Source organism: Elephas maximus, chromosome 11 (assembly GCF_024166365.1).
Source record: "Elephas maximus indicus isolate mEleMax1 chromosome 11, mEleMax1 primary haplotype, whole genome shotgun sequence".
NCBI classification, from domain to species: domain Eukaryota; kingdom Metazoa; phylum Chordata; class Mammalia; order Proboscidea; family Elephantidae; genus Elephas; species Elephas maximus.
Window position 1 is genome coordinate 54,637,105 of NC_064829.1, and position 26,460 is coordinate 54,663,564.

The 26,460-nt window shown below is 41.6% G+C and overlaps 1 protein-coding gene across 3 annotated transcripts in view; it reads right to left on the minus strand.

Moving 5' to 3' along the window:
* EPG5 (ectopic P-granules 5 autophagy tethering factor) overlaps positions 1–26,460 on the minus strand; it is a 112,574-nt gene that overhangs the window by 77,650 nt on the left and 8,464 nt on the right. Inside the window, exons 2-11 of one of the 3 annotated variants that reach the window (XM_049900029.1) lie at positions 18,562–19,488; positions 17,042–17,285; positions 15,554–15,690; positions 14,590–14,697; positions 13,602–13,675; positions 11,240–11,345; positions 8,348–8,462; positions 7,777–7,927; positions 4,509–4,664; positions 948–1,105 (exon numbers count right to left, since the gene is read on the minus strand). In XM_049900029.1, coding sequence (XP_049755986.1) covers positions 948–1,105; positions 4,509–4,664; positions 7,777–7,927; positions 8,348–8,462; positions 11,240–11,345; positions 13,602–13,675; positions 14,590–14,697; positions 15,554–15,690; positions 17,042–17,285; positions 18,562–19,488 — 2,176 coding nt within the window. Of the gene's footprint in view, positions 1–947; positions 1,106–4,508; positions 4,665–7,776; positions 7,928–8,347; positions 8,463–11,239; positions 11,346–13,601; positions 13,676–14,589; positions 14,698–15,553; positions 15,691–17,041; positions 17,286–18,561; positions 19,489–26,460 lie in introns of those variants that run through there. The other 2 variants (XM_049900031.1, XM_049900030.1) reach the window with 2 other exon arrangements.

A 26,460-nucleotide genomic window follows, 5' to 3' on the forward strand; every position in this document is an offset into this window, starting at 1 on the left:
ATTTGTATTTCCCATTCCCAGACTAGGTTTATAACAGAAATTAGTACAGCAAATTCAGAAAACTGGAATTATCATTCTAACTTACAGTGTTTCAAGGTACATATCAAGAGATATGCCTTACATTTTTAATAACTGTATAAAAAGAACAAATGGAAAAGAGAAAAAAATTCCTAATTACCTTTTAAAACATTGCCATTAGGGAGAAGGAGGTATGGCAAAAGCTTTGAAAAGTCAAAGCCAAGTGAACAAAAAATATCAATCTAAAAAGAATTTTATCTTGGTATTTTTAAAATCCTATTAGCATTTTGGTATATTCTACCAGGACTCTTATTTTTTTTTTTTAATGTATGGGTGATTCTTAAAAATAATTATGACATCCAGTTAAATAGTTTTGTTTTGTTTTTAACATTATAACCAAAATAAATAAACACCCTGTTGTTGATTAACGGGACAACATTAAAGCTTACCAAGTCTTCACCAAAATTTTTTTTAAGTACATCTGCCTACACCTTTACTTCGTTGATTAAAAAAATATGACTGGAAAAAAAAAAAAGGCTGTAAAAGTTATCATTGGAATAACGGGGAACAAAACCTGAACAAATTTCTAGACAACACATACTTGTTAATCAAACTTTAAAGAAAGGGTAATTTCACACACACATGCAAAAAGGTGCTTCCTAAAAGCTAGAATACTGTGTTTACTGACACTGTGTTTGAGACTAATCAAATTTGGATTTAAGATATGCCTGTTGCCATCTAGTAAACCAAAACAATTAAGGAGCCTCTCAAAGTTCAAAATCATTATGCGTGAGCACACAGAGTAAAACACTCTCTCTTAGTCATTCTAAAAGTAAAAAGAAAAAAGCAATGAAGAGGGAAGGCACACAGAGGAAGAAAAAGATGGCCGTTCTACATCTTTCCAAACACCAGGCCAGGTGAGGCTATACCTTGGAGCTGCTTCTTGCACTCGGCGGGCTGCAGGGTGGCACAGAGCTGCTCCAGGCTCCCACTTTCCACCTGGTGCATGAGGTAGAAGAGCTTCCACTGCATCTGGACCGACAGGGTCCCAAAGGGCATCTCAGACATAAACAGCCAAATGCCAAGTCTGCATGTTTTAAAAAGAGCAGGAACCATCGTATGTATTAGCTTGACCACACTGAGAAATAGAAGCTTTTGGCTCTATCAGAGAAAAAAACCTTAAATCACACTATAGCAATTTTTCTACCATGCTTCTGTCATAAACACCTCAGGTGTGGATAATAGTTAACAGTGAATAATCAGGGAGCACCTACTCTGTACCAGTTACTGTTCTAATCACGATAGGTAGGAAGGAGGTAGAGCAGGTAGGCAGGTAGGTAGATGGGTAGGAACGTAAGTATAGAAATAGATGATAGATAGGAGAGACAAGATGGACAGATAGGATGGATGGATAGGTAGACTGACAGACAGATCAACTCATTCCATTCTCACTAAAACCCTGAAGCAAGTACCTTATTGATATTATCCTCAATTTATATATGAGGCTACTAAGGCAGAGAGAGGGCAGGAGGCAGAGCTGGGTTTTGAACCAAAGATCCTTTTAAGACCTGGGTGACAGAGAGACTACTACTGAGATGAGGCTGTGTGAGCACACCTACAGGTACACGTGTGCACACATATGCACATGTGCAGTGGATGGCAGAGAATCAAATGCCCTGCAGTGACGCCTCACTGACCACGGAGTAAAGCTGAAACTTCTCAGCCCAGCATTCAAAGGCTCCCACAATATAGCTCCGACCCATACTTCCAACCAGAGCCCTCTCTGCACTCAGAACATGAGGCCATTCCAAAAAGCCTGGTAGGACCCCGTGCCTCCAAGCTGACGTCCCTCCACTGATGTGTGCCCCTTCTGATTTCCCCTCAGCACTACTGCAGAACTTCATCCATACCTGACTCTGGCATTATCTTGCCTTTTACCAGTGTTCCTCACACTGTCCAACCAAAACCAAACCCAGCGCCGTCGAGTCGATTGCAACTCATAGCGACCCTCTAGGACAGAGCAGAACTGCCCCATAGAGCTTCCAAGGAGCGGCTGGCTGATTTGAACTGCCGACCCTTTGGTTAGCAACCATAGCACTTAGCCACTACACCACCAAGGTTTCCCCTCACACTGTAGTGGGCATAAAATCACCTGGAGACTTTGTGAAAAATGCAGATTCCCAAGCCCCACCGACAGAGATCCTGATTGTGTAGGTCAAAATCGGATCCAGGAATTTGCAGTTTTCATAGTCACCGCAAGTGATCTGGCACCAAGTGGTCAGAGAAACAGCTCGAAGTTACTGCTCGATGTCCTCCCTACTACCCTACCAGCAACTTGGGAGCAGAAGCCAGGTCATATTCATCTTTGTATAAATCAGTACGTAACCTAGAGCTCTGTAATTCCATTATCCAGTACCTAAACCAGTATCTCCAAAATAACCAACTCAATAAATGCTCATTAAATCTGCAATATGAGTTCTACCTCAACTTGAAAAAAATCTGGGAAAAAAAAGAAGAGATAAGCATTCAAAACTGTTGTACAACTACAAATTGACTGATTACAAATAAACCAAATTTATTAAAAGGAAAAAAAATTAAACAGTGCATGGCTGATCCACTTCCATGAAACCCAGGCAGGCTGCTGGTGCCTCAAGCCCAGGGTGGCAAACCAACAGCTACTCCTGTGAAAGGGGTGGAGACACTTCCGTAAGCTCAGGTGGGCCAGGCGTCTGTCTCAGTAAGTAAGGATCCTTACACCTCACGTAAGAGACCTGACACTGTTTTAAAGGATCCCAAACCACTGGAAGAAAATTGTAGAGACCTTAAAAGTAACGCTATAAAACAGGATATATTTCAGGTTACGAAACTTCCCACACGCAAGTGCGCAGTTAAGTTTTGACTTAGGTTTTTGTTGTCTGTGTTTTGGGTTTGTTTTTAAATTGGGGGATAGCCGCTCAAAGAACTTCCCACAGGAATCCCAAATAAATTTAAATTCCCTGGCTTTAAGTATTTGGTTCTTTTATATATTTCCTAAAATAAGTAATACTTAAGAACAATGGATTGGCAAACGCTGTATTATTTTCACACAATAAAAAAGAACAATAGTTCTCAACATTTTAAAACTTAAAACAAATGATCATCTTTGTGGAATACATACATATTGCCATACACAGAGTTCACAGCTCAGGATGTAAGAGTTAGTAAGTAACCAGAGCAAGTGTCCTGCCACTCAGCTAAGCCAGCACACGACTGAATGACAGGAGATGGGAGGTGAGAGGCTCTCCCCAGGCACTGGGACAGCTGCACTGACTCCCTGGCAGGCTCCTGCACAGGGCTGGGTGCACCTGATGAGACCATCAACTTTATGGTCACTAGAGGATGTGCAATAAGAGTAATCTAATAATACATTTCTAAGCTTAAGTTCTATTAATGTTAGACCCAAGCCTTACTGAGTGCCTAAAAGTGCTAAGACTTAGTTAGCCAAGGAGCCCTGACCTTTCTCTAAGTGAGGAGTTAATCTGTTCTTCATCTGAAACCACACAAGGACAACAACGACTTACATTTGAAAAGTCCTTTATGGTTTAAAAAGTATCTCCACATATGACCTCATTTCATCCTCACAATATATCCGTGAGGTCAAGGGAAAAGGTAGTATCATTATCATCATCTCCATTTTATAAACGAAGAAAGTTGACACCATAAATATTAAGTGATCTGCCCAAAGTAACACTAAACGGCAGACAAGACCCAGCCATCAGGGCTGAGACTCAGAGTACTATGGCAAGAAGAAGTTCAGGCAGCTCAGGAGAGGTTAAAGGAGGGGGAGCTAGCAGTTCACAGGTGGAGCTGGGCTGGGGCGGAGGCTGGCTCCCATCCCCTAGCAGAGGGTGCAGTGCTGCTACAGAATCTGCTCCTGCTTCACCAGAGGCACAGGGAAGGCAGTGAGGGATACACAACTGTGCACCTGCCTATGCCTCAAATGCATCCCAGGCCATAAGCGGCAGCATAGATGGTGTGATCAGAAGACATTATGTACACAACCAAGACAGGGGACCAGAATCCATGACAGTCCTAGCTAGGCCCTAAAATCCTAGAGTAAGACAACTGAAAAATAAAATCACAGGATTGTGTGTACTGTTTACTAAGCACCTACTATGCCTGACTATAGGCACGACAGTTGGATGTGTAATAGAGTTTATCCCTGTTTTCCTCTGCTCGAGGCTGCCCCAAAAGTTCAGGGGTGGCAAAACTGAAACATCAGAATCAGGGTATTTTAAGATGGAAAAAAATCTGAAAGAGGCCTCATTTCAGTTAGCATGAGGTATACTACAGATAAGGAAACTAAGGCTCAAGAATTTGTCCAAGGTAAGAAATAGATGAAATGCACGATGACATTATTTTAAGAGATCTACTTCAGTCAATGACTTTCATGCCAATCTTTCTCACTAACCAGGGGGTTATATCTCAACAATTATCACCAGGCTTCTTACCTTTTGGCTTTCAGCACGTGTAGAACAGCCCTCAAAAACAGCTCATCAAACTCAACCTGTAGTTTCTCTGTGGAGTAGGGCTGCAGGGCCAGTCCCAGGCCTTGATTGTGGCTCACATACTGTGCCCAATGGTCACTCACATAACCAAGGGTCATCCTGAGAATGAAAACAGATAATATATCACTTACACTAGCTCACTCAATTATCAGCATCCTCATATTAGACTTGAAGCATTAAATTATTCAACACACATTTACTGAGCACCTACTATCTTCCAGGTTCTGAAGGTAATGCAGTGAGAAAAAATCAAATAAACCAACCCCTACTCTCACAGAGTTTATATTTAGTGGGAAGCAGACATCCAGTAAACACAATTAAATATATATACATACACACACATACACATACAGTCTGTCACAAAGTAATAAGTGATATAGAGAAAAATAAAGCAAGGATGCAAATACAGTTTTATTAGCGGTTGGCAGTAGGAGAGGCCTCCCTGAAGAGGGACACTTGAGTAAGGACCTAAGGAAGGTGAGGAATTAGCGACAAGGGTATCTAAGGGAAAGGCATCCAGATAGGAGACAGTGCAAAGGCTCCTGGGTATATCTGTCTGAGGAACAGCAAGGTGGCCAGAGAGGTGGCTAACGCAGAGCAAAGTGAGGGACGCAACCTGAAGGTGGAGATGAAATCAGAAAGGTGAAAGGAAACCAGATCATGACGGGCCCTGTAGGTCACTGTGAGGACTCTGGCTTTTCCTCTGAGTGAATTAATATTTCTAAACTTAATATTCCCAAATATTAAGGAGTGACATGAGCTGGCTCACAATTTAAAAGGAACACTCCGGCTGTTGTAAGAACACACTGTGGTAGGAGGAGGTGGGTTGGGCATGGGTAGAAGCAGGAAGGTAAGTTAGGAGGCTACTGTGATATTCAGGTGAGAAATAACTGGAATAAACTAGGGTGGCAGCAGTGAAGGTGGTAAAGACAGGCTGAATTCTGGAAATAACATATTTCATTGATTCGAAAAGAGATGCACATCCTTCATACTTTACCATCTCTGAAATTGGCATGTATGTTAAAATTGATGAGATGCCCTAATTTGACATTTTTTCTTTCTTAGTTGTACATAATACACATACTCGAATTGGTGGCTTCTTATATTTGACAGAAGATGATAATTGGAAGATAAAGATGATAGAATTTGCTGTTAGGGGTGTAAAAGAGGAAAGTCAAGGATGAATCAGGATTTTTTTTTGCCTGAGCAGCTAGAACAGAGTTGCCATTTCCTGAAACTGGGAAGGCTGTGGGAGCAGCAGCTTGGGAGGTTGGGGAGAGAGATTTCAGTTTGGGAGTATTAAGCTACAACGTTCATGAGTCATCTAAGTGGAGGTGCCGAGTTGGCAGCTTGATGTACAAGTTTATGAGAGAGAAAAGGGCTGGATATCTAACTCAGAATTAGAATGGCATATAAATGATATTTAAAGACTTGAGTATGGATGAAAGCCCAAGAAGGGAGTTTGGATAAAGGGAAGAGGTCCAGGGGCTGGGCCCTGAGGCATGCCAACATTAAGAGGCCTGGCGGGTAAGCATTAAAAAACCAAAGAGGCAGAAAATGAACAGCCAGTGAAATGGAGGAGAAACCAGTAGAGTGTGGTATCCTGGAAGCCAAGTACAGAAAATGTTTTAAAGAGAAACTGGCCACCTAAGTGAAAGGCTGCTATGTGAACTACACAAAAGATGTCAAGTGGGATGAAGATTTAGAATTAACCATTGGATACAGTAAGTAGCACCAAGTTCATTAGCATCATTCACAAGACCGTTCTGGGTAACATTGTGGCGAAAAGCCTGATTCTGGTGAGTTCAAGCTAGAACGGAGGGGAAAAACCAGAACCAACAGGCAACCTAAGGAGAGGGGCTTTGTGGAAAACTGTTCTACAACTGGAAGGTATGAAAAGAATGTGCAATAGATACAAAAAACAGTAAGCAGATGAAAAAATAAAGGAAACATCACAGTAGGCTACAATAATCAGATGTAAATATTTACATAGAAATAATAATGTAAGGACTGAATATTGGCCTTAAAATATAATAACACCAGTATCTTTCCTAAAAAGTTAATAAGAGAAGGAAACGAGAAGGCACTGTCCCGCCACATAGTACACAGGCAATCCTATATCCTATATATGCACCCAAGGACAGTTTTTATTTATGGCCTTATTTAACAAGCAGAAGCAGAGAACCAATGTCTAGACTTCTGATAATAACAAGCAGATAAGCTTTTACGTTTTAAGAAATTACTCTCCAAGTTGCCAGCCATTCCCCCTCCCACTTTCTCATTTTCTTTACTCTCTACTAAAGACTTTCTCTAGACTTTAAAAGTGGCCCCAGCCTTTCAGGGCATCCTGTAATCATTTACCTGGCTTTATAAGGCTGGTGGGCTTATACATAAAGTGAATTAAAGTGTTTTTTGCTTTGGAAACAAAACTGGGGAGAGGAAAAAGTTTTTCAATTGGTTGGCAGGTTTTTGTTTTATTTTTGGTTTTTTTTTTTTTTGGATGGAAGAAATAGCATATTTATACGCTGAAGTGATTACAAAGGTATATGATATAATAATAACCTAGTAAAGACAGAAAAACTGAAAATGTAGAAAAGAGGCTACAAAATTAATTCAAAGAAAAGCAGTACATATTCTCATATTTACTCAGACATTATATAATAAAAACACAAACCCACTTTTAACTCAAATAAATGACAGTATAAGAGAGTAGCCACTGATTGGTAAGTCTTTTAAATTTTTTTAAAAACGGTACTTAACAGAAATTAGAATAAGTAAGAGAGAAAACAGGGAAGCAAAGACCAAAAGAGCTACTGTCAACTTTCCAGAGCAAAGTCACAATCCCAAGGCAAAAGCTCAGAAGTAGAAGAGCAGAGGGAGCAAAGGAAAGGGAAAGGGTCTGCATTTCCACTGACCCCTTTCTCTTCCCTGTTCCACCTAGTAGTAGTCTCAAGGATCCTGACTGACTCCAAGAATAGTCATCTAACAACCCAGTTAAATTTGAGATAATTAACTCAGTATTTTTCCTGGAAATATTTATAAAATTGCCATCTGGTAGATGGTGAAAAAAACCAACAAAAACAAAAATTCTTACTTTTTGGTAAAATGAGACTGAAAGTGTCACCAAAATGTACATCATCTCCAATTATGAATGTCTGTGCCCAATGAGGGCAAAAGCAAAGAGAGGCAGATGTACCAACGGCAGCATTACCTGATCATGTAACCGATGCGCTTCACAAACTGCCTGTAGCGTGCTCTATTAAAGGTTTCTAACCCCACAGCCAGAAGTTCCACTAAGGAGTTGGCAAAGGCAAAAATTTTCATCATCTCTTGAGGTCTTGTTGTTTCAGGTAAATAATCACCTAGAAATTAAAAAAGAAAAGGAAAAAAGTATTATTACTATAGAAAAATACTGAAGGATACAGGTGTAAATACTTCAACGAGGAAGCAAGCCAAAATGGGTAAGAATTAACAATCCGTTACTCCTATATCAACGTGAAACGGGAAACTTGAGACAAAGTGCAAAATTAAAACAATTTATTAAAGTTGGGCAAAGTGCAAGCTAGTTGACCTTCTCAAATTTAAGCACTAAGTGGGAAATTACAACCACAAAAGAAAGGAATGAAATCTTATCAAGGTGATGTAATCATCTCTCTGTAGTGGAGTTGGACAAAGGGGAACATGAATCAGGAGCCTGCATAAGAAGTCAGACTTAATGCCAAATTCCTATGTTTGAGTTTGTTACTACCACATTTTACATATGACAAAAGAAATTCACCTACCTTTTGCCTTAAACCCAAGAAGATATTGAAAGAGTTCATGAAATGGAAACTGTGATAACAGGATAACCAAGTCATCTTCATTAAGGAGAATCCAACTAGTCTCAGGGTCTTCGTCCTAAGGGAAAAGATGCAAAATCATGTCAGCTGATTGGATCAGATTGTACCGTAGCCTAGAGTCATAGGAGCTAAATGATCTCAATGGCACACGTATGGGATTCTCATCTGAGTCTTCATGGACTGTTCCTCCAAGACAAGGATTCATAGTCACAGTTCGACAGATGGGCTGTAAATCCCCTGAAAATGCAAGTACAATTTCATGTGTATCTGGGTCATGTCTATTCTTCAGTGGCTGAAACTTCCATCCAAAAGAAGGTAATCAAAAACATGTCTCTATAGTGGGGATCTTACTATAAAACTCGGTGCTTTGACAACATCAATTAAAGAACCATGACACTACAGTCCAAGTTATTTTAGTCACAATTCTCTTCTCCCCAAATCAAGGCCCACTCTAGTGCCCAACAGCATTATCAGGAGGCAATTAGCATCTACTATGGATGACTGAAGTTCTGTTGTCAATTAGTGCAGCTGAAAGCAGGATAAAAACACCTGTGGTCATACAAAGGGATTATATAAGGGTTCTTTGTAAGACAAGTCCTAAGGTATGCTACATTCAAAAACTAATACTGTAAAAAGATTCAGAGATCCAAAGACTACATCATCAAAATTTCAAAAAGAGACTACCAAACCAAAACCAAAACCACTGCCGTCGAGTCGACTCCGACTCATAGCAACCCTACAGGACAGAGCAGAACTGCCCCATAGAGTTTCCAAGGAGTGCCTGGCGGATTTGAACTGCCAACCTCTTGGTTAGCAGCCATAGCACGTAACCACTACACCACCAGGATTTCCCAACAAGAGACTAATGCAACTTAATTATAATTTCTTTAAGTCACCTCATTTTTATCCTCCAAGGAGCTCTGGTGGTACAGTGGGTAAAAGCTACGGCTGCTAACTAAAAGGCCGGCAGTTCAAATCCACCAGCCGCTCCTTGGAAACCCCGTGGGGCAGTTTTAATCTGTCCTATAGGGTCGTTGTGAGTGAGAATTGATTCTATGGCAGCAGGTTTGGTTTTGGGGGGCTTTTTATGGGTCTAAAATGGTGAACGAACAAGAACCTCAGAAACTCTACTTGGAGTAGTTCTCAACTCTGGCTGCACATAAGAATAACCAGGGAGGCTTTTAAACATTTGGGTGTCTGCAAGCAGGCCTGGGCAAGGTTTTTAAGTTGCCCAGGTGATTCTAATATACAGCTAGTGCTGAGAAACCACTGATACGGAAAATCCACAGTGCCTTCCTCCCCATAGCCTTTTCTGACTCAACAGCACTTCATTTTCTCATCTACTCCTCAAATTCTTGAACTCACTCAACATCTGGTGAATACTGACCAGGAGCCAGGCACCAGGCAACTCACTCAGCATCTGGTGAATACTGACCAGGAGCCAGGCACCAGGCAACTCACTCAACATCTGGTGAATACTGACCAGGAGCCAGGCACCAGGCAACTCACTCAACATCTGGTGAATACTGACCAGGAGCCAGGCACCAGGCAACTCACTCAACATCTGGTGAATACTGACCAGGAGCCAGGCACCAGGCAACTCACTCAACATCTGGTGAATACTGACCAGGAGCCAGGCACCAGGCAACTCACTCAGCATCTGGTGAATACTGACCAGGAGCCAGGCACCGGGCAGGGTCCTTACCCACTTTCTGTCTCTGGGATTAAATCTAGTAAACCAACCAGAAAGCAAAAGGAGAGACGACTCTAAAAAAAATTTTTTTTAATTCCCCCCTCACAATCCTTAAAAGACCAATTTGAGAAGCTCTCTTCAGGCTCCTGCACAGGTGTTCACACATCGACATCATTTACCACCATCTCCCAACCTCCTGTAAATCCCAGGAGGAGTAAAACAACCCCATTTCCGAATGAGCACTGAGTAAATGCAGACATAGTCCCCGCAGCTGCGGTGACTGCTGTTCTGAAAACTGACCACTGTGCACTTTCATCTCCTTTTTAGAGAGACAGAGTGTTAGCAAACCCTGTCCCTAGCCATCCTGGACAAGCACACCAAAGGACTTAGACCATAAAAAAGAACTAGAGCTGATAATTAGCTAGAGGAAAAATGTCTTCCAAACACACCAGCCATGTGTACAATACAGAAAAACTCACAACGGTTATCTCCAGGAACCGAATTGCGATCACTAAATTCTCACCAAATAGCCATCTTGTACCTTTCAAATGAGAAAGATCTGGGTAAGATTTAAGGCAGAACCTTCCTAAAGGCCAGATCTTCATTACACAGACTATTTGTGGGTGAGCTCCCCCCAATCCCAGAAACTTGTTAGTACATAAGAGAAATCCTAATATAAACTGAATACAATTTGGCTGGCTGCTAACCAACAGGTCGGCAGTTCCAATCCACTAGGAGCTCCTTGGAAACTCTACCGGGCAGTCCTCTGTCCTATAGGGTCGCTATGAGTCGGACCAACTCAACAGCAACAGGTTCAGTTTGTTTGTTTGTTTCTGGTATTTAGTTTCCAGGTTCCAAATCCTCCCAGGTGAACAGAAGACCTTCTTGGAGGAGGGTGGAGCAAAGCACACTGTTTAGAGCACAGCCTCTGGACGCTCCACCAGTTAATGCCCGTGTGACTAGCTGATAAGTGACTTCATCCCTCCCCCCACCTCAGTTTCCTCTTCTGTAAAATGCTTAACTCATAGGACTGCTTTGACAGTTAAATGGAGATAATATGTGCAAAGTACTGAGAACAATACCCATCGCATAAGAAGAGCTCAAAACCTGTTAATAAAAATAACGGAGATCCCACGAGTTACCTCTTCTCCTCCCTCATCTACTAGCGTCCAGGTCCCCGACGCCGGCCCCGAAGAGGATGGTATCCGCTCACTGGGCTTCATGTGGCACATGAACTCTGCTCGATTTCTAAAGGACAAGGGAAATGACTCCAATCGCAAAACACAGAAAGCCACACAGGAGTACATTCTGGATCACCTTCTCACCCTGCAGTAGAATCCGCATTGACCCCATCTTCAAATGGTTGAAATCAGTAAACAAAAAATGCCAACTGGATAAAAATCAAGCGACAAAAGCTGCACTGATTTTGGTGGAGAGGCCATGGGCGTTCTGAATCAGGAACGACTGGGAACTGCGGAACAGCAGTTACACCAGCTCCGTCCTCGATCCCTGTGGGCTGTTGCACAACCTTAGCTCTAAACAGCTTTACGAAGTGTTGCTGCTGGGTAGCCAACTTTAGAAAACATGATTTGCTGAATTAAAAAAAGGGTAAACTGCAAATAATGCAGAAGCTAGTTTAGGGCAAAAAAGTACATCTAAATGCAAAACCATTTCTGAGCCAAATCCCATCTACCACGTGCAGGAGCAGCGACCTGTACCCAGGCAGCGAGAGGACTCTAGCACTGCTGCCAGCCAGGCTTTCACGAGGTGTCAGCTGGATCTGAAGAATAAGTGCAACCAGAAGTTTCTTCTCTTAGGCCACAACCCAGTTCTGTCCTCTGATCCTTCTCCTCTGTGCTGATCCTAAAAATTCATCCATTCCTTCCTTTAACCAGGAACTTTCTTTCAGGACCTCCAGCTCCACAGCTCTAGTGCTGTTCTTTCAACTGGGCTCCAATCTTGAAGCTCCAAATGTACACTGGTATGTGTCACTTGTATGTGTCTATTTGTACACATCAATGACCTCAAGTCTTTCTCCCTATAAAACAGCTCTCTTTTTTCATTTTTTTGTCTGCTAGGGCAAATAATACCTTCTCAGCCACTCAGACTCAACAGTCTAGAGTTAGGTCTGACCCATTCCTTCCTAGCATTTTCTTTATTTAGTCAGCTACCTAGTCCTTTCCAGAAAAAGACAACCTGTAGGTTCCCCTCATTCTCTTCCCCACTACTATTACCCTAATTCAAGTTCTGAGAAGACATAGGCTTTCCAGGACCCTAAAGTCAGAGGCAGTGACACCGTTCAGGTCATCAGACACAGACCCTGCTTTCTCTGCCAGTTGAGGATGTGTCCTCGTGATACGGGGTTAGGTTCCAGAGTCAGGAGAGTCAGATGTCTGTCACCACTCAATTAAGCAGAAGCACCTATTCTTCTAGAAAAGTGTTATAAATCCTGAGCAAGAGAGATTTGTGACATAGCAAGAATTCAACTGTTTTTTCAACTCTGACAGGACCTACTGTAAAGACACATTCCCCATAGTGGTGCACCCCACAGGGGACTCCAGGTCAAGGGAACAGCCTTGCTAAAACATGATGCACCTACTTCTCTAATAGGCAGCCACCTGACTTCCAGAAAGACCACCATTTGCGGCTGTGAAATAAACCAGGAATTAATGTAGGTGAGGGCTGCTCTTCCTGTCAATTGATGATCTACCTGAAATACTGGAGATACTGTATCTGCCTGACCTCCCTGATGTCAAATTCTTCTCCCTCCAGTCCATCCTAATCTTCTTTAAATACAACTTCTACCCTTGTCCAGAAATCCTCAATGGCTATAAAGGCTGGACCCTATCAAATCTAGACACCTCTGTCTTAAATTCAAGGCCTCCTATAATTCAACCCACCCTACTTGTTCACTATTATTACTGTCTCCCACATACCCCTTCACTCCAGCCAAGCTGATCTCCTCACTACCCCCTTCATGGCTATCCTCACCAGAACTCTGGTTCTTTGCTAATATAGGGCCCTTCCTAGTCCTTTTCTACTGAACAGAACTGGTCCATTCTTCTTCATATCCCCAGCTCATCCACTGTGGAAACCACTCTGATGACTCCACTCAACTCTCTTCATTTCTACTGCATCAACTGTAGCTTCTCTTTGACTATTTTTTCCCTGCCACTAAATCTCTTCTTCTAAGGAACAGATCATAATTTTGTATTTCCATGGCACCTTTCACAGTAGCATATACAACAGGCGAGGAATCCTGGTAGAACAAACATACTCAAAGAAGCATCCAAGAAAGGTTAATCATTTATACAATAAAATAAAAAGCCGTTAAAAGGGTCACTTTGGAAGGAGGGGTATCAAGCCCCAAAAGTTTGCAAAGTTAAATTCTGCAATGCTGACAGTTCCCTTAGCAGTTCTTTGGATCCAGGCAGTTTAGGAAGCCAATTCTTTGATAGGAAAAAGCATTTCAGTTTCTACTTCACAGAGCTCTTCCACACTTACTTGACAGGAGACATGAGCAGAGCAAGGGACTGCATAAAGTGAAAGACCCCTGACGGGTTATTCAACACTTTGATCTGAAATCAGAAAAAGAAAAAGCACATCTTAGAGGACCAGCAATTCGAGTGTCCATAATCTTAGTTCACTAGCATTATGACAAAAGGAGGTGGAATGAGAACAAATATGGAGCTGGACCTAATCCACAAGAGTGAGGACACAGCTCATGGGTTATCTGGCAGCACTGACTGAGCCGTGGTCAAAGAATAGAGGTAAATGATCAGTTTACGTCAATCACCTATAACAATATGGGATGAAGGACAACACTGCTAATTTAATCCAAAGAGAAAACAATGACCAAAAAAAAATTCTGTATCTACCTAAAAAGATTCAAACTTATGCACCAGAAACACTAAGAAGGGAAGAAAAGGAAATAGGGAAAGGTTGAACTTGGCATGCTTTTTGGCTACTACACATCTATGTGGTTGCTATAAGCATATGACCCAAAGGCAAGCAGCAGAGAGGAAAGCAGTAGGCCATATAATCAACTCCTGGATGTATGAGAGTTGATCACACAGAACGAGAGCTCTCTGCTAGTACTTAAAGAACTCTGATTTTGCTGGTTGTCCTTGTTTTACCTGGACCAGCTGTGGTGTGGGATGGATTAATTCAGGAAGCTGTGTTGGGTACTACAGAAAAAAGCCCTGGCGAGCCTCCCTGCACAGAAATTTTTCAGAATTACATACTACACCTGCCAAGCCAGGCTACAAATGAATGTTTGCAATTCTATCATAATTTCATCAGTTGTGGGTAGCCCAAGAACTTTCAGCATAAAAACTCTTATAAATATGTACTAGATGTATTCAAAGAATTTTATTTTAAATATCTGTATTTTTAAGTAGTCTTTTTTTGGAGGGGAAGGATAATTTCTTCAGGAAAAGTTCCTAATAAGACCTCCCCAACCTCGTCACAATCAGAAGGCCATTCCTCATACCTGGATGAAAGGAACAGCCCATTTACTAACACCAGCGGGGCATCGAAGAATATGGTTCAGAATGAAGAAGTGATCTCCAGGACAGCCAACTCTCTGTAACACTGATACCTGAACAATAAGGAAATATGGTTTCACTATTTTAAAAAGAGAAAAATTTATCTAGGGGGTCTAGTAAAGCCACTTATCTATTGTTTAATTACATGTAATTTTTAAAAGAGTAACCTGATGTAAGATATATTATGAAATGATTCAGTTCCCACCACACATAGGCAGTGTGGCCTAAGAATCTATATAGGAGTACTACAATAAAATTTGCATAAGTAGTTTCTCTGCAAATAGTTTTTACTTTCTGACAAGTTACTGGCCGTATGTCAACAGATATAAAGCAAATAGTTTAATCTATTCTCAGTTTTCCATAGCTTCTCAAATCCATATTTAAGGACTCTAGTATGAACCTAAAAAAGCATCAAAGGCAGCCCCATTGAGAAACATAACCAATAAACAAATAACCGCCCCCTCTGCAGCACATATAACTTCTTTCCTGAATTTTCCAAATCCTGGTATCTTTCATCTTCCCCTTAAAAATAAAAAAGTATGACTAAGTGTAACATTAAACATGATAAAAAGAAATGAAATCTATGTGGAAATTTTTTAGATCAAACACCTATATTCTGAATACATATCTAGTCTTAAATTTGGTTTATTTGCCATGTTTCCATTTCTTCCTAAAAGCTAGGGTTCGTTTTCATATAAGGTTTATTGAAGAGAAAAAGCACTCTGTGCTCAATAATGCACTAGATAAATATATTACCATGTGTCACGATCAGTGAAAATGTCACTAACTCATTAAGTGAAATAACTAAAGAAGCTGCTGAAGAAAAGACTAAAATGAAGATATAACTCTTAATTCCTTTAAATTATCAGGTGAATAAAAGACAGACTATGCCTATTTCTGTCCCCTTACCAATTTCTGCAGCCAGAGAAGAATGTCGTCATGGAATTGAGTATCTTCATTAACTCTCCTGGTGAACATGAATAAGACACTAATGCACTCCTTTAGCTGACACAGGTCAGAGGGGATACTTTCTGCCTGCTTAGGCACTATAATTAAAAAGAAGATTACATGAGTCCCATATAAATGGGTTTTTTGGCAGAATTCTTAGAGACTTCATTTAAAATAAACCAACAAAAAAAAGAAAAACCTTTAAAACATTTGGCTCAGATAAAAACCCAAGGAGAAAAGTTGTATCAAAATATTATCTGAATTTCTACCAAATATATACACAAAAAGGTATTTAATTCTGTGAAGTTCAAAGTAAGGGAAAATTAACTTCATCAAAATTCACTATATGTTCTTCTTAAAACCAAACAATAATTTAGCCTAACTAGTAAAGAATGTCTGCCTTGGGCATTATTAGTAATCTTTTAAGATTTACCTATATGGGATGAAATTGACAACAGAAACTCAAAATATTATATAGGAACCTTAGGGGGCACTGAGTGTATGTAAATGGGGGCAGAACGACTCAGAAATGGAGGGTGAGAATGGTTACACAACTTGAAGAATATAATCAATGTCACTGAATTGTACGTGTCGAAATTGTTGAACTGGTGTTATGTTCTGCTGTCCACATTCTTAACAACAAAAATAAATTATATTTACAAAAATCCATTTTATGTTATTTGAAGATCAGCAGATTTTTGGCTTGGCCCAGCTCTTTGGTTAGTTAAGAAAACCCGGGGAGAAGGGAGGAGGAGTATTTGACTTTAAAAAATCCTAATATCTCTTCCAGAAATAAAAATTCCATAATTCAGTGGCTAATACTTAACACACCATGTAGTAAGAGCTAACTTTTTAAAACTTCCCCAAACATGAGATACTCAGAATATTACAGATCTTCTGTGGAAAGTTAAGCAAAATAGTCCAACAAACTAGACAAGCAAAAACTGCGACAGAGGAAAAGAAGGTATTTTATTAGCTTCAGGATCAAAAACTACACGGACTCCCCTAGATAAATAAGCCAGAGCAGCAAGGGATGTCAATGATAAAGAAAGAGCTTTCTGCATCCTAGAGAAGCAGAGAAGGACAGCCCACAGGGAAGGGAGACCTAGCCCCGCTCCCGATATCTCTGTCCTACATCGGGAAAGGCCAGGTAAAATAGCGAGGACAAATGGTACCTTGTATACCAAATCGGGAAACCCTGGTGGCATGGTGGTTAAGTGCTACAGCTGCTAACCAAAAGGTCGGCACTTCGAATCTGCCAGGCACTCTTGGGAACTCTACAGGGCAGTTCTACTCTGTCCTATAGGGTCACTATGAGTCAGAATCGACTCGACGGCAGTGGGTAGTGGGTTATACCAATTCGTGCACAGACGATTTAACCAGATGGTACCACTGCATTTTTTGCACTTCAGATCACAATAAAGAGCAAGACCTTCATTACTTACACACCTCGGCCTTGCTGATGAATTGCTAGAGATCTCAGAACAGCTGAGCTATTGAGCAGTGCATAGATGTAAGACTCCACTTGCAACCGCGAGAGCACGGATGTGTAAGAATGCAGAGCCAGGGTCTGGTGGAGGTGCTCAGATTTGGCATCAAATAGCTTCTTTAGCTCCCCCAGTGCATTTTCATTCATCTCTACTGTCTGGTAGCGATGATAGCCTGAAACTTTCACTTGATCTGCACAGATACCCTAGTGGTGGCCAAGAGAGTAAAATATGAAAACAGTTACTCTTTGCACTTGACATAATAGGGCGGCAGGGACGGAACATCTAAGATGCATAGATTTCAGTACCATCCTCAAAGACCTTATAGTCTCAGTAAGGAGGCTATATTGCCAAGTGGAGAATAATACAAGCAAATATATGATCAGGTGCCAAGGTGTATAATGCCAATTACCAATGCAGCACAAGTTCGGATAACAAGAGGAATCTAAAGAATTAGGTGGGGAAAGGTCCAAGAAAATGATAGCACCTGTTCTAGGACTCTCTTGATTGATGATCTTACCTTCTACTTCATTACTACTGAGGTCAATCTGATCTCTCCTCAACCTCAAGGCCTCAATATCTGTTATCTATCATTATTCTTTGTGGTTCTGCTCAAAAGACAGAGATCCTTTCCTTTCCAGTACTAACTCCTGCAACTGTGTTCTTGATTCTATCCTCATTTTGTCAATATTTCCAAATGCTTCCTTCTCTATAGACTCTTATCTACAGAGAGATACACGGGTCTCCCAATAAGTGTGGGTTGGGGTGGGGGGAAATCCCATGTTTCTCCCTAATATCTCGTCTGGCTTCCCTTTACTGCCAAACTTGTCAAGACTGGCCTTCTCTTTTGTGCCACCCTTCCCAGCCCACTATGAAATTGCTTTCCTGATGGTCACCCTGGCTCCCACTGGGTCACAACTAACTGCCATCCCTGTTTTCCCATCTCTTCTCTACCTCGTTCCTATGGATCATCCTTTCCTTGACATTCTCTACCCATCAAATGGTCATGGCATTATGCCCAAGGTCCAAAGTAATGCCGCACAGCTGAATTTAGTCTGGAGACATGATTTTCTTGGCCTATACTCTGTTTGTGTACGTATTTAATTAGTTGCCAGCATTTACAAATCAGGATCCTTCAATAAAAACCCAGATCTCTAGCTTATCTTGGAAAAATCAAAAGACGTGGCAATGCTGGATCAACAAAACCATCCCCTAGAACTCAAGAGTGGCTGCCCCTCTAGACAGAGCAGGAGATTCCCAATCACCACTGTCCCACGTAGCCTGCTTCACTCCTTCAGGTTACCTGCGTGGCCCAGTAGGCACCTGATTTTGTGACCTCTGTGTGGTACTACTCCAGACCAAGATAAGGTCAGTGTGGGAAGGAGGAGTCAACTCCAGACCTAGAAGGCATCACAGGGATTGCAGCATCACTGCAAATTCCCAAGCTCCTGCAAGCTCTACAGAACACTAGTGAAAAAATACCTGTACAGACATTTGCTCCTCCTTAAAGTGCCACAGTCGGCTTTTAGCATTTTGGCAATCAGACGTCAGGGTAAGTAGCTCAGCTTCAGCCTGCAGCAGCTGCTTCCTACACCGTGAGTAGTTTAAAAGCAACTCATAAAATTCATGCCTGTCCTGATGAGCCATGCTGTCAAATTCTTCTAAGTATGACTCAACATTTTCCAGCCATGAACCAGGCTCAAAGATTTTCAACTGTTCTTTAGTAAATGGTACTAGTTCTGGTTGTGATGGGAGTTCCGGGTAGAGTCGTTCGTTACGAGCTAAGGGTTTCACGGCCACCAAAGCTGGTTCTTCTCCAGTCATCTCAGCTGGCAACTGGGGATAGAGTTTTTTCACTCTAGGTGGCTGAAGAACATCTGTGACTTCACAGGAACTCTGCAAGCCGACACTGTGTAGCACCTCTAAAGAAAGACCCTGGGCTTGTTTGTCTTCTGTCCTATTGTGAGTCTCTCTGACATGTAAATTTCCCACTTCCTGCTGAGTATGAGAAAAATCAGACTGCAACGTGCTTTCTGAAGGTCCACACTGTACAGATTTATTTTCCTCTACTTCTGTAAAGTTCTCGGGAGGCTCTACTTTGGTTCCAGTGTTGTCTCCGGGGTCAATCTTTGGCTTGATTTCTTCATCCTTGACACAGTCCTTTAGGGTCTCGGTGTTACATGATGCGGACCCATCACTGCTCACAGTTAAGGAGGTGAGTGGTACATCAAACATTTCACTCTCATTTTGTTCACTGGCATCATTCTGCAGCTGGGAATCAGCTAATGCTTTCAAATGGTCTCCTTTGATTTCACAAACTGGAGGTGGGATCTCCTGCTCTCTGGAAGTTTTTGGAAGGGAGATTTCATCAGGCTCTTCTCTCTGAAGGGTTTCACATTTCTTTTTTTCCTAAAAACAAGATTTATAATGTGAAATAACTTATAACAGTAATTGATGTTTTCAACATGAAGAATTTTTAAACTGTATATAAAATCTAAATTTTATCATTTAACAAATAGAATCTAAATTCACTTCATAAGCAGTATGTTTTATATTCTGTATTATGCAATTTTGAGTGTGTTGAGTTTGGAGCTTTACTACTCTAATCCTAAAAGCAGCAAATCATGACTTAAAAATGGAGAAAGAAAGTCTTAATTAGCTTGCTCTTCATTCTGCTAGAGGTTAAGTAAAATAGAACAGTCTCAAGTATCTTAGGCCTCAGGAGGTTTTTGTCTTCATCTGGGCAAACATATTTGCTCAAAATTCAGGCAGGAAAAGTTGGAACAATTTGAGAAACAAAATAAACAAATACAGTATTAAATTATAACTCACAACCCATTGCCATCGAGTCAATTCCAACTCACAGCGACCCTACAGGACAGAGCAGAACTGACTCCTAGGGCTTCCAAGGAGTGGCTGGTGGATTTGAACAGTCAACCTTTCAGTTAGCAGCCAAATGCTTAACCACTGCACCACCAGGGCCCCTATAACTCAGAGGTTAAAATAAATACCCGTGAGCCCCTACTACCACAAATAACTGAATAAATAAACAAACAGAAGAATCTCAATAAATAAATATAGAAGGAATGAGAAAAACAGAAAACCACCATTAGAACACCACGGTAATAAGTGCCACAAGTAAGATCTACTGATGGATGATAGTGAGATGAATAAATAAATGTTTAAGCAGAAATACAATATTTACATAGTCTCAAAGTATCTCCTCCTAAATATTTAGTAATAACAAAGGGAAAAATAGTAAATTTTGGTGAAGAATCCTGGCAGACAATACCTAAGCCAAGTGGTCAGTATTAACATCAACAGTAAGACACATTGACATCATACACCCCCTGATGTGGTATTCGGAGAAGGCACATCATTTCTGTGGCATCCTTCCTAATAATGCATAATCTCAAACTAAATTCTGAGAAACCACCTGACAAACCTCCAAATTAAGGGACAGTCTACACAATAACTGAAGTGTTACAACCAGGAAAGGTAAGAAAAGACTGAGGAACTATCAGAGATTGAAAGAGACAAGGAGATATGACAATTAAATGCAATGAGGGATCCTGGATTGGATCCTGCAGCAGGCAAAGAACACTAGCAGAAATACTGTTGAAAATTCAGAATATATAAAGTTCCTTTATAATTCAATAATAAAAAGATAAATAACCCAATTTAAAAATGGGCAACAGTTTGGCAGTTCCTCAAAATGTTACTATATGATCCAGCAATTCTACTCCTAGGTATATATGCAAGAAAAATGAAAACATACATCCACACAAAAACTTGTACATGAATGGTCACTGCAGCATTATTCGTAATAGTCAGAAAGTGGGAAGAACCCAAATGTCCATCAACTGCTGAACAGATAAATAAAATGTGGTTCATCCATGTAATGGGCTGTCATTCAGCCATAAATAATAATGAAGCATTCCACTTAATGGTGCTACTCCCAACCTTGCATGCCCACACCCTGCAAATCTTCAAACACTCCTGGGGGACGCAGGACCTCTGGGATGGATATGGGGAGAAGTAGGGGTTTGCTGTGATCATCACCAAGCAACACGGCCTCAAGAGCAGTGGTGAGGGCTCCTCGTGGCTCCACTTGACTTCTCTACAACGTAACATGGATGAACTTTAAAAACATTATGCTAAGTGACAGAGCCTAGTCACAAGGACCACATATTACATGATTCCATTTATATGAAATGTCCAGAATAGGAAAATCTCTACAGATAGATAATGGTGGCCCAGGTCCTGGTGGTTTGGAGAGGGAATGGAAAGGGACTTAATGAGTACGGAGTTTCTTTTTGGGTTGTTAAAAATATTCTAAAACTGATTTTGGTGATCATCATACAACCCTGTGAACATGCTAAAAACAATGAATTGTACACTTTAAATGGGTGAATTGTATGGTCTGTGAATCATTTCAGTAAAGCTGTTAAAAAAAGAAAGACATTCGGTGAGTTTAGAGCTTAATGAAAAGTACATAGCTGAAAATGAAATGTAGAATGGACGGAGATTTTTATTCTCTTTCCTTAAGCAAAAGAGATCTCTGAGGGTATTAAATGCTGACTGGGAGAAAGACAGAGAAGAGAGCAAGCTGGAAGCAGTCAAGAGATGAGCCAGAGGATTCAGGAACACTCAACAAACCCACCTCTCCATCAGGCAGCCACACCAAGGGTTCTTCCCTAGACTGTTCCTCAGGTGATTTTTAACCTCTTTTTCCCTCTCCAACACTTTGCTCCAACTCCAGCTCTCTGGTTACTCTCAAACCCCTGCAGAATTGCCATGGCAATTTCAAATTCTCCCCTTCAACTAAGCAAAATGATGCTAATGCTACTACTATACTCCCAAATTTGCACACCCACACCCAACGGATCTACCTTCTGGGAATAATCATAATCATCATAATAGCAACAGCTAACATCGTCAACATAAAGAAAACAAAAATCCTCTCACAACTGGACCAATAAGCAACATCATTGTTGTTGTTGTGTTAGGTGCCATTCAGTCGGTTCTGACTCACAGCGACCCTATGTAGCACAGTGCCCAGTTCTACTGCCCGCTCCTACGCCATCCTTACAATCATTGTTATGTTTGAGCCCACTGTTGCAGCCACTGTGTTAATCCATCTTGTTGAGGGTCTTCCTCTTTTCTGCTGACCCTGTACTCTACCAAGCATGAGGTCCTTCTCCAGGGACTGATCCCTCCCGACAACATACCAAAACTATGTAAGAGGCAGTCTCATCATCCTTGCTTCTAAGGAGCATTCTGGTTGTACTTCTTCCAAGGCAGATTTGTTCATTCTTTCAGCAGTCCATGGTATATTCAATATTCTTCGCCAACACCACAACTCAAAGGCATCAATTCTGCTTTGGTCTTCCCTATTCATTCCCCAGCCTTCACATGCATATGATTCAATTGAAAATACCATGGCTTGTGTCAGGCGCACCTTAGTCTTCAAGGCAGTATCTTTGCCTTTCAACACTTTAAAGAAGTCTTTTGCAGCAGATTTGCCCAATGCAATGCATCTTTTGATTTCTTGACTGCTGCTTCCAAGGCTGTTGATTGTGGATCCAAGTAAAATGAAATCCTTGACAACTTCAATCTTCTCTCTGTTTATCACGATGTGGCTTATTGGTCCAGTTGTGAGGATTTTTGTTTTATGTTGAGGTGTAATCCATATTGAAGGCTGTGGTCTTCGATCTTTATTAGAAAGTGCTGCAAGTCCTCTTCACCTTCAGCAAGTGAGGTTGTGTCATCTGCATAATGAGGTCATTAATGAGTCTTCCTCCAATCCTGATGCCCCATTCTTCTTGATATAGTCCACTTTCTTGGATTATTTGCTTAGCATACAGATTGAATAGGCATGGTGAAAGGATACAACCCTGACGCACACCTTTCCTGACTTTAAACCAATCTGTATCCTCTTGTTCTGTCTGAACAACTGCCTCTTGATCTACGCGCAGGTTCCTCATGAGCACAATTAAGTGTTCTGGGATTCCCATTCTTCACAATGTTATCCACAATTTGTTATGATCCACACAGTCGAATGCCTTTGCATAGTCAATAAAACATAGCTAAACATCTTTCTGGTATTCTCTGCTTTCAGCCAGGATCCATCTGATATCAGTAATGATATCCCTGGTTCCATATCCTCTTCTGAACCTGGCCTGAATTTTTGGCAGTTCCCTGTCGATATACCACTGCAGCTGCTTTTGAATGATCTTCAGCAAAATTTTGCTTGTGTGTGATACTAATGATATTGTTTGATAATTTCCACATTTGGATGGATCACCTTTCTTGGGAACAGGCACATCATGATACCCCCCCCCAAAAAAAAAAACCAAACCTGTAGCCATCAAGTAGATTCCAACTCACAGTGACCCTACAGGACAGAGTAGGACTGCCCCATAGGGTTTCCAAGGAGTGGATGGTGGATTAGGACTGCCGAAATTTTGAGCTCGTAAACACTGCACTAGCAGGGCTCCAACATCATGATAAAATGAGTAAATATTGAAGTTGTCAAGGATTTCATCTTACTTGGATCCAGTCAATGCCAATGGAAGCAGCAGTCACGAAATCAAGCAACGCATTGCACTGGGCAAATGTGCTATAAAAGACCTCTTTAAAGTGTTAAAAAGCAAAGATGCCACTTTGAGGACTAAGGTACCCCTGACCCAAGCCATGGAATTTTCAATCGCCTCATATGCACATGAAGCTGGACAATGAATAAGGAAGACTGAAGAAGAATTGATACCTTTGAATTATGATGTTAGCAAAGAATATTGAATATACCATGGACTTCCAGAATAACAAACCAATCTGTCTTGGAAGAAGTACAGCCAGAATGCTCCTTAGAACCAAGGATGGTAAAACTTTGTCTCACATACTTTGGACATCTTATCAGGAGGGACCAGTCCCCGGAGAAGGACATCATGCTTGGTAAAAGACAGGGTCAGCGAAAAAGAGGAAATGGATGGACACAGTGGCTACAACAATGAGCTCAAACATAGCAACAATTGTGAGGATGGCACAGGGCCAGGCAGTGTTTTGTTCTGCTGTACATAGGGTCACTATGAGTCAGAACCAACTCGATAACACCTAACAACTACAACAATGTGGCCAGATGATCAACACAGAGACCATTTTTTTTTTTAACCTATCTAGCCCCTCTTGGGAAGCAGCCCTGGTGGTACAGCAGTTAAAGTGCTCTGCTGCTAACTGAAAGGCCAGCCATTCAAACCCACCAATTGCTCCACAGGAGAAAGATGTGGCAGTCTGCTCCTGTAAGGATTATAGCCTTGGAAACCCTATGGAGCGGTTCTATCCTTTCCTATAGGGTTGCTATGAGTCGGAAGTGATTCAAAGGCAGTGGGTTTGGTTTTCTGGATTTTTGGTGCAAAAGTTAGTGCATGTGTAAGTTTATTTTAAGCAAAAGGCATTTTTCTTACAACTAAATATGTCCAAGCATACCATTTGAGGAACTTAAGAAGATTAGAGAAGAGCATAGTGACAAATTTAATAGTCTGCAAGAATTCACAGAGAGACAAAAAAACAGAAATTCAGAATTAGACAACTCAGTCAAAGTCATAGGAGCAGAACTGAGGCAATGGAGGTCAGAATTAGTGAGAGTGAAGATAAGGCACTTGACACCGATGGGCGGTGCCAAGATGGTGGAATAGTGAGACGCTTCTGGCAATCCCTCTCACAATAAAGACCTGGAAAAACAAGTGAAACAATTATATTTACGACAAGCTAGGAGCCCTGAACACCAAAGCCAAAGTTAGAAAACAGACTGAGAGGCAGGGGGAGGGAGAGACAGTTCAGAAGCTGAGAGGAGTTGCCAGACCTAAATCGCCAGGATCCCTCAGCACCATTCCCAGGAGCGGCTGTGGTGGGCTGGCAGTTTCCTCAGGGAGAAGCAGCCAGCCGCATAGCTTACTCACACCTTCAGAACCAGAGAAGAACGGCACTCTTGGCAAAAGCTAAGTACTTGCATATATTTTACCATGCCCCCCGCCCCCAAGCTGGCTTCAGAGGCTGTTGATTTCCCTGGGCCTGAGATAGGCCCTGTTGAGCGTCCCGAGCCATTCTCCTGCCCTTGGAGAAGGAATAAATTCACAACTGGGGGAAAAGATCATTTGCCAGGTCCACTAACCTGGGGAGCTCAGGACAGAAGCGGCTCCTGTCCAGGCATAAACGGTCTATGGACTTTGAATACCTTTCCCTCCTGCATGGACCTGTGTGGGCCTGTTTCAGGGGAACAGGCCCTTGTTGCCAGACTGCAACCGTTACAGCTGTGCAGTGGAGAGGTGGGTATCTGATGTTTGACACCGCTTTGCCTATTAAACAGGGTCCTCACCTACCCACATCAGGGGCCTAAGGACTGGTGGCTCCACTCAGGTCACCCAGCCACCTGCAACCGGGGTCCAAGGATAACTGGTACCTCCTAGTCCTTACAACCAGAAGCGCTGGGTGCCCATGGACCATCTGCAAAACCCACCTACCTATACGCTCTAGGGAAGAGGGACGTGCTTTCCTCAGAGACACTCGGGGGATGATTCTCAGCCCCCTGCCTTGTTCATAGCGTGACCCCCTGCTGCAACCAGATACCAGTACCTACACCAATCACCCCTGCCCCTCTAAGACTGTAGAACGGAGCTTGTACCACACATTTGATGACCAGCTACCTGGACACCTGAGCTGAATCCATACAAGAAAAGTGAATGGACTCCTAGACTAATATACCTGATAACAGCTCTAGCCATCTGGTGACAGAACGTGAGAGCTTCAAAGGTGAAAACAGTCAAGCTAGCTCACTCAAGCAACCCATTTGGGCATATCAAAACAAAACAAAGCAATAAGCTAGGATACAGTAAGCAAACATAAAATAAACTAATACAGTAGCTCATAGATGGCTCAGAGACAACAGTCAATATCAAATTATATAAAGCTCTGGATGCTAACAAATTTGAGGAAAAATCAGATAAAAGAATTCTAAAAAATGAAGAAACCCTAAGAATTATGTGGAACTCTATCAAGAGAAACAACCTATGAGTGGTTGGAGTACCAGAGGAGGGCAGGGCGGGTGGAGGGGCGGGGGAATAACAGGAAATACAGAGAGAATTGTTGAAGATTTGTTGGCAGAAAACTTCCTTGATATCGTAAAACTTCCTTGGTATCTATCCAAGATGCTCATCGAATCTCACACAAGGTAGATCCCAAAAGAAAGTCACCAAGACATATTACAATCAAACTTGCCAAAACCAAAGACAAAGAAAGAATTTTAAGAGCAGCTAGGGACAAACAAAAAGTCACCTACAAAGAAGAGTCAATAAGACTAAGCTCCAACTACTAAGCAGAAACCAT